General features: G+C 53.8%; 1 protein-coding gene across 2 annotated transcripts in view; it reads right to left on the bottom strand.

Moving 5' to 3' along the window:
* Positions 1-18,566, bottom strand: part of LOC108494326 (ankyrin repeat and fibronectin type-III domain-containing protein 1-like) — a 195,118-nt gene that overhangs the window by 162,535 nt on the left and 14,017 nt on the right. For both annotated transcript variants that reach the window (XM_017808689.1, XM_017808688.1), the window contains exons 2-3: positions 12,801-12,994; positions 6,520-6,737 (exon numbers count right to left, since the gene is read on the bottom strand). In XM_017808689.1, the coding sequence (XP_017664178.1) occupies positions 6,520-6,737; positions 12,801-12,994 (412 nt within the window). The remainder of the gene's footprint in view (positions 1-6,519; positions 6,738-12,800; positions 12,995-18,566) is intronic.

Consider the following 18,566-nt stretch of genomic DNA (forward strand, 5'->3'; position numbering starts at 1 on the left):
CAACCTGGCCTTGGACGCTTCCAGAGAAGTGTTCAAGTGCCTCATCACCCTCACAGGGAAGAATTTCTTCCCAATACCCCATCTACCCCTGCCCTCTGGCAGTGGGAAGCCATTCCCCCTTGTCCTGTCCCTCCAGGCCCTTGTCCAAAGTCCCTCTCCAGCTCTCCCAGCCTGGCTCCAGAGCAGAGGGGCTCCAGCCCTCGGAACATCTCCGTGGCCTCCTCTGGACTCGTTCCAGCAGTTCCACATCCTTGTGCTGTTGGTTCCCCCATATCTGGAGGCAGCTCTGCAGGGGAGTCTACCTGAGGGGGCTGAGGGGCAGAATCCCCCCCTCCCCTGCTGCCCATGCTGTGGGATCAGCCCAGGGCACGGGGGGTTTCTGGGTCCCAGCACACACAGCCAGGGCATGTCCAGCCCCTCACCCACCAACACCCCGAGTCTTTCTCCTCAGGACTGCTCTTGATCCAGTCTCTGCCTGTACTTGTGCTTGTGATTGCCCTGGCCCCAGTGCAGGACCCTGCACTTGGATTTGTTCAAGCTACTGCTTTTCCCTCTGACAATCCGTAGGATGCTCCCTCCACCACCTCCTCGTGCCCCACAGCATCCCCAGCCCTGTGCAGCCCGACCCAGCCTCTCCTCCCCAAAGCAAAGCCAGCAGAGGGAGCAATCACTGCAGGTTTGCAGGGAGATCGTGCTGGGTTTTCATTGTGATTGTATTTTTAATCTAGAGGTTCTTTCATGATACTTTGCATAAGTTATTTGGAAAGAACCAAAGCTAGCCTGCATATTTTCTTGGGAAAGCCCTGGAAAATTATATGTAATTCTCACTAGTACCCACCCCGCAACAGCAGCATTGAAATCAAACCCAAAGTAGTCCTCAGCAAAAAAACCCTTCCAGTTTCAAGCTCAGGGTCCCACAGCTCCTGTGTGTTTATTGTAGAGCCTCGTGCTCTCACCCTGCCCAGCACTGGGCCCACATCACTGACAGCAAACAGGAGAGGCTTCACCCGCCCCAGCTCAGCCAGTCCATGCTGTTTGTCACAGATACCTGGCCCCAGCTTGGCTTTGCCCAAGTGGGATGTATCACACTGTCCCAAACCCCAACAGAACCAGCCCAGCTTGGAGTGATCCCCACAATCTGCCTCTCTAATTCCTAATTCCTCCAACAGGAGACATCTCCCTTTGTGTGGGAATGCTGAGAGCACACTCTCCTTTTCCCAAGCCATCCCTGCTTTACTACAGCCACCAAAAAGAACCTGCTGGGACGTCACAAGCTGCTGTTGGAAATAAAACCACGTTCACCAAAGAAACGAGCCGGGTAGGTTTGTGTTTGGAGCATCGCTGGGCCTGTTCACTCCCACACTAATTTGCAAAGTGGGGTGATTCACAGGGAGCCTCTTCCCTGCTCTCAGGGGAATGAGCTGCTCTCTGTCTCCAACATCACATTATTTATCAGGTTGTTGGTTTTTTTTTAAATACTCAATTAACAACAGTCAGAAAATACTCAATTAACAACAGAGCAATGTGACAGGGAGGGGCTGGGCCCAGGGAGTGATACACAGAGCTCATCCTTCACCTGCCTTTGCACCCACCTCCTTCAGGCACTCGCTGCCATTCTGCTCAGGAGGCTGGGGCAGTGTGTACATGGATCCAGGGAGACCCACTGCTCTGCTCCACCTCCCCACCAAGCACAGCTGACCTACCTCTTGCACAGGCATTTGTTCAGCCCAGAGCAGCTGTGGCTGCCCCATCCCTGGAAGTGTCCAAGGCCAGGCTGGACAGGGCTTGGAGCAACCTGGGATAGTGGAAGGTGTCCCTGCCCATGGCAGGGGGTAGAATGAGATCGTTTTTAAGGGTCCTTCCAACCCAAACCATTCTGGGACTCTATGATTCTATTTTTTTATTATTATTATTTCTTTTTGTCACACTGAACTACAGGCACAGCCAAGCATTTTCTGGCTGTTTGCTGACACTTTCTGAAAACAGGTTTGTAGCAGTGTCAGAACAGAATCCAACAGCAAGGAGAGAGCTAGGATTTCACTGGTACCAGTGGGGTTACAGCAGGTAACCAACTTCACTGTCATACCAGCATCATACCAAAGCCTGCAGCACTGGCTGCATACAGGAGACAACTGGCTGCACCCCACAGACTTGGGAAGTCCCTGCACACTTAGGAACGAGACCAAACCATTGGGATAAAGCAGAGTTGAGTTCTACTAATGTCCTACTAGGTCTCTGGCTCTGCCCAGCTCAGCTGGCGCCAAAAGCCCAGACTGGGATATTCACATCCCACGGATTGGTGCTGCTCTGGGGTGAGGAGGTTTCTGCACTGACCCATGTGCTCCCCAATATTACTACAGTGACCACCAGCAACAGGAGGCATTTCTGGATTGATCATTATTCATGGGAATAGGAAAACCTGGACAGGTACATGTCAGCCAATGCCAGCCCAGTCCCTGTGAGTGACTCCAGTGAGCACCAGGTGTGATCAAGTTTCTGCCACACAGTGAGTTCCTCCCCTCGCTGCCTCCCTTGCCCAGGCTCTACCATCCCGGTTTGCCTTTCTTCTTTCATCATGGCTTTGTAAGGCAGGGATTACCTCTGCTCAGCTCATCTGTAGAGCTCCCAAGACAAACAGTGCTCTAAGTGTTACCTGCAGGGCACAGACATTTCATATCAGAATCACTGCCTGGAAAAATACCACCCAAAAAATAATGATGATTAAAAAATAAATTAGTGCATGAGAGTGCAGAGTCAAGTTAATTAGTGCAGAGTCAGGGAAGCAACACAACCTTGAGTCACCTACTTGTAAAACAGAGGAAGTACAGCAAGCACAAGTGCAGCTGGGGCAGCACCAGGGATGCCATGGCAATGCCAAGGGTTGATCTGCTCCATCTCCCCTGCACAAACTGGCCAACTCCTCCCTCGTGCACAGGGAGCAGCATGTAATTTGGGAGGAGCTGGGGGGTCAGGATAGAAACCTCAAATCCAGCTGGTGGGAACCCGGGCACCACTGGCTCCTCCTCTTCCAGAGGCAGCAGGATCTGTGCCATCAGGCTGAAAGGTTTCCTTATAATGTCACAAAGTCAGTGGGCAATGCCAGAATGACTGGTCTAGATATAGAGACTTCAAACTCCCCAGGGGAAGAGGGAAGAGCCCACAACCCCTCAGAGCCCTGCTGCAATCTGCACTGACTGTCCCTGCAGCCACCACAGACAGTGACTCAGGCCTAGTGACCTCCTTTAATGCTCTGTGAGGTTAATGCTGAGTTTAACAGGGTTAATTCTGCCTTTAATGATCAGTTCTCCTGTGAAGACAAGGAGATCAGCACAGTCTGTAACTCAGCCATGTCACTCTCCTCCTGCCCCTGGGCAAGGGACACTGCAGAAGGTCCCCTCCTTGCTCCTCTTTGCCCGTCTCAGAGCCAGCAGAGCACAAAACCCAAACCAGGCCTTTGCCATGCCCGAGTGACCCCAAACAACACACCAAGGTCTCGGAGCACAGTCCCAGCCTGGTCAAGTCTCCATCACAGCCGGAGTGACTGGGACAAGGCCAGGGATCCGTGTGAGAGACAGGTGTCAAAAGCAATCAACCGCTCCTCTGTCTCCAGGGCGGGATCGCTGACAGCACTACAGGCCTTGGAGGAGCTAAAAGGAAAGGCTTATTAGAAAGAAAACTAGTCCTGACAATCACAAAAATTGGAATTAATTTAAAATTCAAATTATGCAAATTCCAGTAATCTGTACATGCAGATCCATCACACACCAGAGTGGGACCGCAGACACATGTCACCATGGGGGGGGAGGAAATCCACCCTGCATGGTGCTCTGGGAGGCAGGCAGGGGTGCTGGGCTCCGGCAGACACGGGAAGGGCGGCTGCTCCAGGACAACGGGGCCAGGCAGGATTTGCAGGTGCTCCCTCTGCACCTCAGCAGCCCCAGCAGCATCCAGCTCTCCAAATGCAGGGATGCAGGGAGGCCAGACTCCAGTGTTTTCACACGAGCTGTAATAAATTCTCCCTTGGACAAGCTCAGATGTCCATGACCAGCATGCGAAGCCTTCGTTAGGCAGAGCCTAATGATGTGAGATTTGAGATGTGCCACACAGCACTGGATTCATGGGGGCAATAGCTCTGCCCTGTCTCCATCCATCCTGCCAGTGTAGGGTCCCTGCTGCCCACCCAAAGCCTCAGGAGCCTCCCCCCTCACTCAGCAATTCCCAAAATTCTATTTTTGGGGAATGTGAAAATGAAGCCAAGTAGCCACATCGCATGGCAAAGGTGGTTTAGACTGTCAGCAGGGAAAGAGCAAAGCCAGGAATCAGTGTTACAGGCTGGGCAAGTGCAACAGCCCGGAAAAATGAATCCAGTTTTAAACATGGACTTTCCTAAAAGGTCCCAGATGAGCCAGTGGGAAAAGGCAAATCATGCTCTCTCCTGTGCGTGCTCTGCCAGGCATGAGGAGAGTGGATTCCCCCTGGCATCAATTCCTCCACCAGCCAGGGCTGGGCAGAGCAGGTGCCAGGGAGGGTGAGGGCACAACACGGACCCAGGGGAAGCTGCAACACCTCCAGCATGGAGATGGAAGGTGACTACCCAGCCCTGGGAGGACACAGAGCCCAGAACTGCTCTAGGAAACAACTTCCCCAGGTTGGCAGGACCTTTACTTTTATCTTACAAACCAGGCTCTGGAGCTGTGTGGGGAATGCTGGTCCTGTACTGGACCAAGCCTCAGTAAGGGTTACCAGCTCACCTTCCTCCACACTTTCTGCCCAAGACTCCTCTGAAGGGTCCTGAGGATGCCCTTGCCAAGTAGGATGAGTCTGTTTTTCTCAGCAGGTCTCACAAGGTCAGAGACCATAGCCAAGCCTACAGCAACCACAGCTTTTACCTGTCAGAATGAACCAGAAATGATGTAGCAGGGGAAAAAAAAAAATCCACACCCTATAGAAGTCCTACTCTGTCCCTTGAGAAACACTCAGCTCCAGGGATACACTGAGGAAAGCTAAAGGTCCCCAAAACCTGAGGAACTCGAAGGCCAAATCAAATGGGCCACAGACAGCACTGAGAGGTGCTGGGATGGCATCGAGTGGGCAGGGGCAGGGGGCTGCTCCACAGGGCAGGGCAGAACCCACCTCTCTGTAGGCACCAGGACACTGTGCTGAGAGTCCAAGGGCTTCCACACGTGCAGAAGGGAGGCCATGGGGAACAAGTCCCATGGAGATACTGAAAAAACATCCCTGCAAGAGGAATGGTCCCCAGTGTCGCAGTGCCCTCCTGTCCCTCCCGCTGTGCTGGGTGCACCTGGGGCCGCAGACTCAGGCAGACAGACAAAGCAGACATTGTCTTACCCCACAGCAGGGCCGCCTCAGCTTGAACAGCTCCAGCATCTTTCAGCCACTCATCTCCATCCCTGAGCTTTCACCTGCTTCCCGAGCCAAGGCAGCAGCTCCCACAGAGATGGTTCAGTGGCAGCGCCTGGGTCGTGACCAGCTCGCCCAGACTCACCCCCACAGCACCCACTGCTGCCACCAACACGCTTCGAGGGTGGAACTGTCCTCCGGGGGGAAAAGCAGCATTACATCCAATGATCCACCCAAGCACAAGCAGGGAGGGAGAGCCCCCAGACTCACACTGTCCAGCAGCGACGCAGCCCAGGCACAGCAGGAGCAGCTCCAGGGGAGGACCAGTCCCTCCTCTGGGTTAGAGGAACGTCAGCGATTTTGGGGGTTTCAGATGTGTCTGAGCAAAGCCTGGGGAAGGATGAGCCCCACTCCCTCAGCCTCAGCACCTCGGCGTGCACAGGCACCCACTCCCTACTCCGCTCCCATTGTACCAATGCTCTCACCCATTGCCAATCAACACCAAGTGCTTTTCATCACAGAGACACCTGAGCCCTCATTACATCCCCAAGCCCCTAACGAGGCAGGACAAGGCCATACAAACCCCGGGATCGGGTGTCTCTGGGAAAGAGAAGAGGCAAAGCCCATTAAACATTGATCAGAGGCTCCTGCAGCTGCGGTGCAGCCCTGGCGTGTCCTGGCTCTCCGGCCACCAGAATGCTCCAAAGGGCCAGGAAGGGCTGAGCTGCCCCGAGTGCTGGCTCGTCGTTGCCCCAGCCCCTCACTGTTGGCTCAGGACAAACCATTGGGAAGATGCAGTTCCTCATGCGTGTGAGGCTGAGCACAGCAAAGCTTGTTTCCTACTTTCAGCCTCGTTCCATGCTTTGCACAGCCCAGGGACTGCACCCTTGTCCCACACATCACCTGGCTGAGCACCAGCCATCCCTGAGCCAGCGACAGCCCACCGAGATCAGGGAGCCAGGAACCCCCTCGGCTGAGGGGCTCTGCCACGGTGTGGGCAAACTCGAGCTGCCACTGCCAGGTGCTCCACCACACTGGAGCTGGCCTCTCAGTCTGTTGTTTTGGGAATGTTGGCCATAAGAACAGCTCTCCACCCCGTCGGTGTTTTTGGGAAGCCGTGTGTGTGTGAGTGGGGGTGGGGCAGGCCCCGGTACTCACGAATTGCCGCCGCAGCTTGGTCTTGACACGCTCGGCCTTGGTCTCTGCCGGGTGCACGGCATAGCTGAGGGAGCCCAGGTGGTTGTCCACGGACAGGCTCTTCCTCATGTAGAAGGAGCGGGTGCGGAAGTAGCTGAACGGGGCGTCCTCCACCGCCGTGCCCAGCTGGGGGTCCCGGGGGGGGTCCGTGCAGTCATCCTCCAGCCGCCAGGCCTCCCCTGGGGAGGACAAGGACACGCCACCCCATCAGATCCACAGCCCAGGACATGTCCTACTCTCCAGCACACCTCAGGGGATGCTCAGTGGGCATCCCATCCCACACCCACCTGCAGGCCCTGGGGTACAGATGCTGTGGGATCCACTCCCCAGGGAGGGATCAGAGGGCACATCCCTGCTGCAAACCCCTGAGTATCCCCTGCCCCAGGCAACAGCCCCTGCTCCCAATGTGCCCAGCCCCACCTATCTACAGCCCCCAACACCTTCCTGGCAGGGATCAGTCAAATATAGTTAGAATCATGGAATGGTTTGTGTTGGAATGGATCTTAAAGCTCATCTCATTTCACCCCCTGCCATGGGCAGGGACACCTTCCAGTAGTCCAGGTTGCTCCAAGTCCTGCTGAACCTGGTCTTGAAATCTTGCTTTGTGTATGTGAAAAACGAGGCACCACAAATGTTACAAATTACAAAAGGATTTGCTGCCATCTCCTCCTGCAGAAAAAAAACCTTTATGGCACAGCCAGGAGCAAATCAACAGCCACATGAAGGATAGAAGCCAGACCTCCTGTCTCCACCAGCCTGTCCCCAGCAGCTCTGCAGGGCTGAGAGCCTGGGGACAAACCTCACTGACACTGTGACAGTGGTGGCAGTGGCAGAGGACAGGCAGCATCACGCAAGGCTGGTGCTCCCAGGGCAGGACTGACCACATTTTCATTGCAACAAAAGAGAAAAACAATCAAACAACAGGAAATGTCTCCAGAATATCACTGCCAAGCTCTTCTTCACATCTGGAGCTTGCCCTGCCTCCCCCCTTAAGCCAAAATCACTGCTCAAGCCATGACAAACAAACAATAAAAGCCTCTTGTTCAATTCTTGGAAAAATTATCAATTTTCAGCCCAAAAGTGCATCTCACAGGGTTGTCTTCAGAAGCTCTGCCCCTCCTGCAGCCTCTTCCCAAGGCAAGTGTCTCACTACTAAAATCCCAGCACCTCTGAGCACAAACAACCATGACCCCACTACTCCAGGGCTGAGGAGCAAAACACTTCCAGAATTTGAAGAGGATAATGGCCCTAAGGTAAAACCCAGCCCCAGTCCAGTTCACCCAGGAAGGCTGTGGGGTTTACATGGAACATGATGGGACACAGGCTAGACTACAAGCCACCAGAGGAGCAACCACCTACTCACATTGCCAGAGGGCAGGGTTAGATGGGATATGAGGATGAAATTCTTCCCTGTGAGGGTGGTGAGGCCCTGGCACAGGTTGCCCAGAGAAGCTGTGGCTGCCCCATCCCTGGAAGTGTCCAAGGCCAGGTTGGACGGGGTTTGGAGCAACCTGGGATAATGGAAGGTGTCCCTGCCCAGGCAGGGGGTTGGAATGAGATAAGGTTTAAAGTCCCTTCCAACCCAAACTATTCTGTGATTCCATGAGAGAGGCAACCCAGAGCACAGCACTCCAAGCACTTTGTCAGTTTTTTTCCTCCCCTACTTTCAATTTAATAAGCTGCTGCTGCTCCTCTCCAAATGTCACCTCACACAACACAGGAACTGCTGTTTGAAAGCTGTGATTGTTCAACGCACAAACACGTCAATCGAAGGCAGATCCAGACTGGGAGGCAGAGGCAGCATCGCCCCGGGAACGTGGCAGGAAACGGGAGGAGACCCACCCGTCACGCAGGGAAATCACACACGGAGGGAGGAACCAGCCCCAGTGCCCCCGTGCTCACCTGCAATGGCCCAGCCACTGCCTGTGCCACCCTCTGTCTCCAGGACTGTGCCCTCCCAGCCCCACAGGGTGCTCAGCCCCAGGCACCCCTGCTCTGCCACCCTGGGCGAGGGAGTCCAAGGCTGTGTGCTGAACAAGGGAGAGGACACCCTCTCCTCCGTGCAGGACAGCTCTCCCGAGGATGAGGAGTTGGGTTTCAAGCCTCATCTGGGTCACATCTGATCTCACTGACTCCAGTTTCCCAAGGATTTTGCTGCTCTTGGTCTCTTCTCTCTCCAAGGAGCTACAGGAGCTGCATCCTCCAGCACAGTCCAGGAGCTGCTCCCTGGCTTCCCCAAGGGGTGATCCTCACCAAACTGTGGTCCCTCCTCCCTGGGAGCCACTGCAGGGGAGAGCCTTGTCTACCCCAAAAGGATTTTCTGTGTGCTGAAGGAGCTTGTTCCTGATTGCTGCCAAACAAGTAAATCAATGATCAAGCCCAGAATGGTCAGAAGGGAAACATCAAGAAGTCATAGAATCACAGGATGGTTTGGGTTGGAAGGGACTTTTAAAGTTCATCTTGTTCCACCCCCCTTGCTATAGGCAGGGATGCCACTCACTAGATCAGGTTGTTTAGTGTCCCATCCAAACTGGAGAGGAAATTCCAGGGACAAGGAGAAAGCCCACAGCCTGGAGGCCAACCATCCTCATGCTCTTCTGCCCTGGAGCTGCTCACCCCTCTGGCACCCAGAGCTGTGCCCTCAACATGGGCACCTCTGAAAGGTCTTCTAAACATCCTCTTGGGCTTGACAGCAACGATTCCTGCAAAGCCTTTCTTCCCTCCGAATTTGAAGTGGTGGGGAGGACACACATCAAAGGATGAAGGGGGCAGCAAGGACAGAGACCTGGTGCCTCTTCAGTACCTCCTTTGAGCATGGACAGGATGATCCCTGCAAGCGTTAGGAAAATTAGTTCCAGGATCCTGGTCTAAGCTCAAATCCAGCTGCTTCCTTTTGGCTTCTTTCCTTTCCTCCCATGGGCATAACTCCCAATAAACTCACACCAACCTTGCTATCAGTTCGCTTCTTCCCAGCTCCAAAGCAGGGCACAGAGCCAGCTCCTGAAGAGCTCTGCATGTTGCCTGACAGACAAGGGAGGAGGGAGGCAGGGAAGAGCTCCAGAGTGGTCTGCTCCTTACAGGTACAAGAGGAGGGAATTGCAAGGCATCAGGAATGTAAACCACATGCAGCAACCTCCCTGGGCAGGCTGCAGGTGAGGGTTGCAGGTGAGAGCTGCAGGCAGCAAAGGCTGAGAAGAAGCCCCTGCCTGCTGTAGGAGGAATAGAGAGCAACAGAGAGTCTTTCTCAGTCTCACACCTAAAATTTCCCAGGAGAAGAAGGGATGAGAAGCAAAAGGCAGCTCATTTCTCTGTGCCACCAGCCTGTGTGAAATCTCTTGGCACACTGCAGTGTGACACCCAAGGGATAATCGCTGGGACAAGGCAGGCACTGCCCCTGTTCAATCAAGCCTCATTTGTGCTTGTCTTCCCCCTGCTATATCCCAGGCTTGTGGCCATAAGGATTTGGGGTTAGTCCAGGAGCACTGCTACGGGCAAGGGGTTGAAGGATATATGATGGAGAAGGAAAACCTGGGGCCTGTCCCACCTGACCACACCACTGTTGTGGGTTACCTGAAGGGGAAAACCAAAACCAGACCAACAGGACATCCAGACCTGTTCACCAGCCCAGCCTCGGTCTCTGAATGAAAAGGAAGGGTTTTTTTGAGAGGAGAGGATCTGACAGGCTCAGCAGTCGCAGGCTCAGCTCTTCTGTCCATCCTTGGGGCCCCAGTTCCCCGCCAGGCACCTTGGTACCCTCACAAGGATCTGCAGAGGAGCTGTGGTGCAACAGCAGGACAACTTCCTGTGTCCTCCCATGGAGTGACAGGACACACCCCTCCTCCAGCACTGACACACTGGAACCATGGGACACAAAGGAAAAGGCTGAGGAACATGTTCTGATGGTCAGATGAGGATGTCACACCTCACTCACTTCTCCCACCCTGGTTGGTGACTCCTCTGCTCATGGCCCCCCAAAACAGCAGTGAGGTAGAGTGCAGTTTCCTCCCCATGGAGTGGTGAACTCTCCAGGAAGATGAGCTCCCATGGACAGCCCTGCTCCTGCCAAACCTCATGTCCCTGTGGATGAGCCTCTTCCCGAGCTCATTTTGGCCATGTCCCCCTGTCTCAAATGGGGAGCGATGGCACCTGCTCAAAGCAAATTCACCAGTTCTTTAAGAAAAGGTACTTATCAGAGAATCATGGAATGTTTTGACTTGGAAAGGACCTTACAGACCATCTCATTCCACCCCCTGCCATGGGCAGGGACACCTTCCACTAGCCCAGGTTGCTCCAAGCCCCGTCCAACCTGGCCTTGAACACTTCCAAGGGGTGGGGCAGCCACAGCTTCTCTGGGCAACCTGTTCCATTTCCTCTCTCTCCCGACACCCTGCAGCCCCACTGTAACTGTGGGAATTCCCTGTGGGAATCCTGTTTTCCTTGCCAGCATCCTGGGGCTCGTTAACTTGCCCCGTGCTGCCCCTTTCCTGTCCTGCTGCCCAGATGTCCCATCCTGCAGTGCCATCCCTTCTTTTTCTCCTCCATGATAGCATCCTGGTAGCCTTCATGAGCAGTTAATTAGCAGCTCCTAATTGAGCCAGAAAAATAACACGGGAGGATTTGGACAGAAAACAACTCCTCATTCATTCATCCAAGGCTCTGGCTGTGCAGGGAGCCTTCCAATCTACAAGGGTTTTCCTAAACCTTCTCCTCCTCTTGGCATCCTTGGCACCTTCCAGCCAGGAGTAAAGCAAGATCCTGAACCGTTGTTATGTGAACTCAGGGCTCTTCCTCACTCCTGCTGTGCAGGGAGGGCTGTGCACAGGGCTTGCTCCAGGATGGCTGTTCCATGGAGTTCGAGCCCCTCACAGGAGAGGAGGTGCTTGCAGCAGAGGCTGACCAGTTTGCAGTGGGTCTGACTCACTCTGGGACATCACCCCACGGTTTTACACCAGCCTCCCTCTCCCTCTCTCCCTCTCCCTCCAGCACAGCTCCCTGGAACAACCAGCACACCAACCAGGGACCTGCAGAGGGGTGCTATGCTATCCCTTGTGGTGGATGCTACACAACCTTACCTACAGGTATTCTTCCCATTCCAAGACCCACTCCAGCAATTTGATGAGCTGAAAGAAAAAACGTGGGTCCCAAACACAGCAGAGCAGTTGCTCAGGAGCTGCAGGACACCCAGGGGCTCTGCCAGGACAAGCACAGCAGGATGGGCTCAGCAGCATCCCAGATCTGCTCTGTGCTCGACTTTTGGGAGAATTAGTAGCATCGCAAAACAAAATGCAGCCTGCAAAGCACTAAAATTAATCCATGGTTTGGACAGCTGCTCTGCTGGGTAACACAGGGATCCAACTGTGAGCGGGTTAGACTTAAAAAAAACATAAAAATAAAAAAATCCAAGGGTGCTGTTTGAAGGGAGCTGTTTTATAAGGATTTTATTCAGTGCTGGGTTGTCAGCCCTGGCTTGCAGGCCTTATCTTTGTTTCAGTGCTAATAATCCCTTTTCCCATTATTTTTATAGTCCCAGCGTGATCCTGCTGGCACCAAAAGCACTGAAACACTTTGGCCACCAGCGGTTTTGCCAATAAACTTGCTCAGAGCAGCTGGTCCAACCATATTAGTATTTCATCAGGATCAGCATGAGAGTAGAAGAACACGATAAAAACCCTCAGAGCTGAACCGAGGGCCAACACACACTGCCAGGCTGGGGAGCATTCACAAACCTCCAAGGCCAGGACTGTGGGAAGAGCGCACTGAGATGCTCCTGCCACTGCTCCTGACAGAGACCATCTATGAGTGCCCTGAAGCCACTTCATGGCACAGAAAAGAGGCACTTGGGCCTGTTGCAGAGGCCAAGGAGCTCCTGAGAGAGCAGCTCACCCAGGCACATGTGGCCAGGAGAGGCAGCTCATCCAGAGGCAGAAAGATCCAAGCACCACCCCCAGGCAGAATGCTCCAGGCATCACCTCTCCACCTTGGGTGCCTTTCAACATCCCACTCTTCTTTTTCATCAGCATAATACGAGGGATGGGGAGGTTTAAGTACCAAGCTCAAAGAAAGGCCCAACCAGGGGCAAAAAAACCCAAAAGTTTTTCAAGAAGGGCTGGTTTTGGAGTAGGATAAACCCCACCCAGGCTGGAGCTGGACTTGTTATTTATGCCCCTGGAGAAGCAGGGAAGGTTCTCTGGGGTTTTGCAGTGGGAAGGGGCGGAGGCTCATCCCGGCGCCACAGAACTCACCGGCTGAAGGGACCGTGCAGCCTTTCTGGTGGTCAGAGGCCGAGCACTTCTTGTAGGGCTTCTGCTCCGGCATCTCCTCCCTGTAGGCCGTGGAGTCGAGGAGGGGGAGCCTGCTCAGGACCGGGGACTGTGGGATGCTGGGCAGCGTCCGGGACTTGCCCAGGAGCGGCCGCTGCAGCTTTCTGTCCAGAGACCTGAGGGGAGAGAACACAGGGCACAGCCCTTCAGCAGGAGGGATGGGGCTTCACAGGACCCCTCTGGGACACACATGCTGCCTACTGAGCATAGGGCCCTTCCTAAAATCATGGAATTGTTTAGGTTGCAAAAGTCCTCTACAATCACCGAGTCCAACCATTATCCCAGCACTAACCCATGGCCACAAGCGCCACATCTACACCTTTTTTAAACGCTTCCAGGGATGGTGACTTCACCGCTGCTCTGGGCAGCCTGACCACCCCTTCCATGATGAAATTTTCCCAATATTTGATTGAAACTTCCTCTGGCACAGCTTGAGGCTGTTTCCCCTCATCCTGTCCCTTGTTCCCTGGGAACAGAGCCCGATCCCCCCCAGCTCCCCCCTCCTGTCAGGGAGTTGCAGAGGACAGGAAGGTCCCCCCTGAGCCTCCTTTTCTCCAGGCTGAGCCCCCCCAGCTCCCTCAGCTACCCCTGCTGCTCCAGCCCCTTCCCCAGCTCCATTCCCTTCCCTGGACACGCTCCAGCCCCTCAATCTCCCTTGTCTGAGGGTCCCAGAACTGCCCCCAGGGCTGGAGGTGCCCCAGCAGTGCCAGCACAGGGATGGGCACTGCCCTGGGCCTGTGCCCACACCATGGCTGGTACAGGCCAGGGGCCACTGGCTTTCTTGCCCACCTGGGCACACCAGCTCGTGTTGAGCACCACGCTGTTTGCAAAGCTGCTGCTGTCCCAGGAAAGCCCTCTCCCTTGGCCAGTACTGTAATGAGGATTTGCATCTTAAGCTGCAAGGCACAAGCAGCATAAACAGCACACAAAGCATTCTAGCACCCACCCCACCTCAAAACTCACAGGTAATCTGAATTACGCAAATAAAGAAACCAGCAGGTTCAAGATTGAAGGGATACAAATTGCCTTTAAGACAGTAAAACCCCCAGTGAACATCATCCAAGACACCAGAAAGGTATTTGTGGTAGAAACCAGGTCACTCCAGGGTCCCAGGGTCAGGCACTAGGGAAGGTCCAGACTCCAACAGCAGGGACTGCAGAGTTCACAAAAGTGTCATGAAACATGTAGAAACACAAATTCAAGGTCTCTGTGGGGTCAAAACTCACTTGAATTTGATGATGGGGTCTCCAAATCTGCAGGGGTGACCAGGACACACATCCATGTGCTGGCAGTGTGGTCATGTGTCACCACCTCCTCCAAAACCCCAGTGAGCCAAGCACTGCAATGGGAGTGGGTCCCCCTTCTCCTGCTTCACCCCAGAGCCTCCACCAAGGGATGGACCTCAGGTGCCCTCCTCAGGTCTGACACTGGCCCAGGCCATGCTGCAAGGACCCCAGAAATGTGACAAAAAGGAACAGAGCCCAGCACTGCTGTGGCGTGAGGAGGCATGCAGGGATTGCCCTGTGCTGGGGGTACAGGCTGGGGTCACCCCAAGGCTGTCCCCTTTCCCCTGCTGTCACAGAACCCACAGCTGAGCCCAAAGGAGCCCCCAGCACACCCCAAGGGGGCTGTTCCCAAATCACAGAACTATGGAATGGTTTGGGTTGGAAGGGACCTTAGAGATCATCTCGTTCCAACCCCCTGCCATGGGCAAATCTCACACTGAATGGTGCAGATCCTTCAAATTTCCATCCAAAATTCAATTCTTTGCTGGTTTATGCTCATTTGTTCTTGTGCCGACATTAACCTTCAGCTTAAATAATTATCCCCCCTCTCTGGTGTTTGCTCCCATGATTAATTTCCATTATAATGAAGTCCCAGCCCCTTTCCACCTGCATTTTTCAAGGCTGATTAAGGAAAGTTCTTTCGGTCTCCTCTCACAAAATGAGCTTTCATTCCCCATGGATGTTTCCACACCTCTCACTGCCCTCCCTCTACCTCGGACTCAGCATCCTCCACCTGTCTTGGAGCATTACAAAATCCCAGGATGGTTTGGACTGGGAGGGACCTTGCAGCTCATCCAGTCCCACTTCCTGCCATGGGCAGGGACACCTTCCACTAGCCCAGGTTGCTCCAAGCCCTGTCCAACCTGGCCTTGGACACTTCCGGGGATGGGGCAGCCACAGCTTCTCTGGGCAACCTGTGCCAGGGCCTCACCACCCTCACAGCCAACAATTCCTTCCCAATATCCCGTCTAACCCTGCCCTCTGGCAGTGAGAAGCCATTCCCCCCTGCCCTTGTCCAAAGTCCCTCTCTAGCTCTCTTGGAGCCCCTTTAGGCCCTGGAGCCTTCTCCAGGTGAGCACCCCCAGCTCCCCCAACCTGGCTTCAGCCTTGTGATCATGCAGAGCTGAGCTCCCAGTGCAGACTGCAGGGCAGCCCCTCTCTCTCCCTGCATGTTCCAGCACTACATTTCATCCTAGTTCACTCTCCAGTCCTGCAGGTCAGGCAGGCAGAGTCTGTGGTGCCAGAGCTCCTGACCCTCAGTGCCGCCTGTCCCCACCACGTTGATCCCGGTTGGTTTTCCCTCCTGTTACAGATGTGGCAGCAGCTCCCAAGTGTGTTGGTGTCTGATGTCACCCAGAGGTGAGCAGTGATGTGGGAGTGGTGCCATGCAGCCATTTCCCACGGGATGGTCCCACTAACACCTCAGGGACATCGCCAGGGCTGAGCCACCAGCAGCCACAGCAGCCACTGCCAGCCCCGAGTGTGTGTCCCCCGAGCAGGGATGGGGAGCACATTTCAACGTTAGGATCAGAATTTTGGTAATATAAATCAGTCACATTCTCTCTTAATTCCCAGGTGAAGCTGCACAGAGTGCTCTGGGAATGGGACAGGGACAGTATTGCCCCAGTCCTGGAGAGGCACTTCCACAGCTGTGCCAGGTGCTCAGCACCATCCTGCCCACCCCAAGCACCACATTTCCCTGGGAATCAGCATGGAAATGAGCTGCACCAGGAGATACAAAGCCAGAATTAGCATCCTGAGCCGTTTCTATTCCAGCAGAACATTTGTACCTCTCATTGTAACACATTTCACTGGCACAAGGCAACGGGGATGGAGCTTAACATGTCGCTGTGCTGCATAAATGAGTTCAAAACATTCCTTTCTTCTTGCATGCAAATCCCAGGATACCTGTGTACAGCTCCATCACCTGCAGAACCTCATGAACATTTTAGTGCTCCATCCTTTTGTGCCCACAGGGCCACTCACACGAGTCACACAGCGGGGAAAACAGAAGAATTCACTCTGTTAGAGGAGCGATTTTAAGTTGTATATCTACAGGGAGTGATATATTTTATCAGAAAAAGCAAAACAACTAAAGCTGTTTAGATCTGAAATCTGAACTCGAATTCCCAAGCACACTCTGGCTTTGTGAATCTACCATCCTGTGTGTTGTGACTGAACCCCTGTTCCACACAGCCTCTCGCTCATCCCAACCTCCCCAGTGGGATGGGGAGGAGAATCAGAAAAAAGGTAAACCCCATGGCTTGAGATAAGAACAGTCTAATAACTGAATACAGTTAAATTTAATTATTATAATAATAACTGTAATGAAAATGGACATAAGAAAAGAGCGAGAGGATTAAAATCCCAGACAGACAAGTGGTGCCCAGTACAGTCTCTCACCACACAAAAAGCCCAACTGGTCCCCCAGCCAACTTCCCCAGTTTCCATACTGGGCATGACGTTCCATGGTCTGGAATATCCCTCTGGCCAGTTTGGATCAGCTGTCCTGGTCATGATCCCTCCCAGTTCCTGTCACCTCCTCGCTGGCAGAGCATGGGAAATGGAAAATCCTTGACTTAGGGAGAGCACTGCTCAGCAACAAACCATCAGTGTGTCACCAACATTGTTCTCATCCTAAATCCCAACCAGAGCCCTGGACCAGTTTCTGGGAAGAAAATTAACTCTATTCCAGCCAAAACCAGGATTCTGTGCACAGCTCCAAAAGCAACTGTCAGCAGGACCTGATCCCACTGGGAAGTCACATTGTGTCTACATCTGCTTCTCAAGCAGGCTCCTCAGCTGGGTGCTCTCAAGGATGCCACATCCCATTAGTAGAGATCCCTGTTGGAGTGTAAAGCTCGATTAGAAAAGCCATAATCAACACTGCTGCAGCCTATATTTAGCTGCTGTTGAGCATTTGGGTAGGAAGGAGAGCACATAATCAAGTCATGACAAGGGTGGAAAAATCCTTCTGGCTGCATGTGAGAGCTCAGGCAGGAGCCCAGTGACAGCTCCATCACTTCCCAGTCCACAGCCAGAAAGGGAAATGTGGGACCATCACCGGGGCCAGGTCCCTGTCACCAGCCCTAGGGACAGTCACAGGTCACCTCAAGCCAGGGAAAAGCTCCTCTCCTGGAGTCCTCTCAGAATGTAGAATCTTTACCCCCAAGTTTTCAGGGCTCATCAGCTCTGCTGCCTCCAAGGTTGCAGGTCTCCCCAGGAGAAGGATAAAGGATCCAAACCCAGGCACACATCTCACCCCCCTCTTCCCCCATCCTAAAGATCTCCTTTTGCTAACTAGGCAGCAGGCACTGCTTCCCCAGGCTCTGCTGAGAGCACACAGGCTGACACAAAGAGTCACTAGGACAAAAAAAAGTGGAAAGAAAATAGGCAGAACACATCTCCGAAGCTCTGCTGTGTCCAGTGCCTTCCCTGCTGGGATGTCCTGGCGGGGTGGCTTCTCCATCCCCATGGAAAGAGAGGGGAAAGGCTGAGATAAAGGGAAGGATAGAGAAAAGGTTAATGCAAGTTAAACCAAGGAAAGTCAAATCCTGCATGTCTCCTGCAAGCTGAAGCAAACTGCACACACTCCCAGCTTGTTTCTGTGTGGGAGAAGCTGCTCTCTGGAGGGCACTTCCCCAGCCCAATCCATGCAGTCTGCAGCTTGCCTGGGAAGCATGGACGAGTCACAACACCAGCCCCAGAAGAAATCCAGCAGCACAACAGAGAGAGCAGCAGGAGGGGAAAAGAACCCTAAATCCACTATTCTCACAATCCAAAAAGGACCCCAATAAGCCTCCCCGATTTACGTGATTTTCCTGGGAACTGAGCAAGAAAACATTCTGCACATCTCCTGGAAATGCCCAAGGATGGTGACCCTCCAGAGATGTCCCATTCCTGGGAAGAGGGAAGCCTTCACTCTGCCACAGCACCCAGTCCCAGCAGCTCTCAGACAAACTCAAGCACCCACTGCCCAAATCCAGCTCCTCCCAGCCTTCCCAGAGGAGGGCTATTCATGGAAAATGGGAAGGAGAAGGGGAGGGCAATCTGGAGTGGAAGGCTAAAGAGAAAGAGGGGCAGAGGAGCAGGGCAGCAGCTACCCTAGACCTTGCCTGCCTTCTCCAGAGCTGTGGCTTGGTGACAGCCCTGACACGTGACGGACACGAGAGGCCACTTCCAAGCTCCGAGGGGAACAACACGTGTCCCAAAGATCTCACAGCCCCCAGTGGCAAATAAGAATTAAAAAAAATATATAGACAGAGAAGCCAAAGTGCTGCTCCTCCTCCTGCAGCACCACACGGCATCCCACAGGTAACTGGGGAGGGCTCCTCTACACCCTCAGTTCACTAAATCTGCTGAGAGAAGGAAGCTGATACAGTTGAAGCTGAAGCTTTGGGGT

This window comes from Lepidothrix coronata, unplaced genomic scaffold (assembly GCF_001604755.1).
Source record: "Lepidothrix coronata isolate B3197 unplaced genomic scaffold, Lepidothrix_coronata-1.0 Scaffold24, whole genome shotgun sequence".
In the NCBI taxonomy this organism is placed as follows: Eukaryota; Metazoa; Chordata; class Aves; order Passeriformes; family Pipridae; genus Lepidothrix; species Lepidothrix coronata.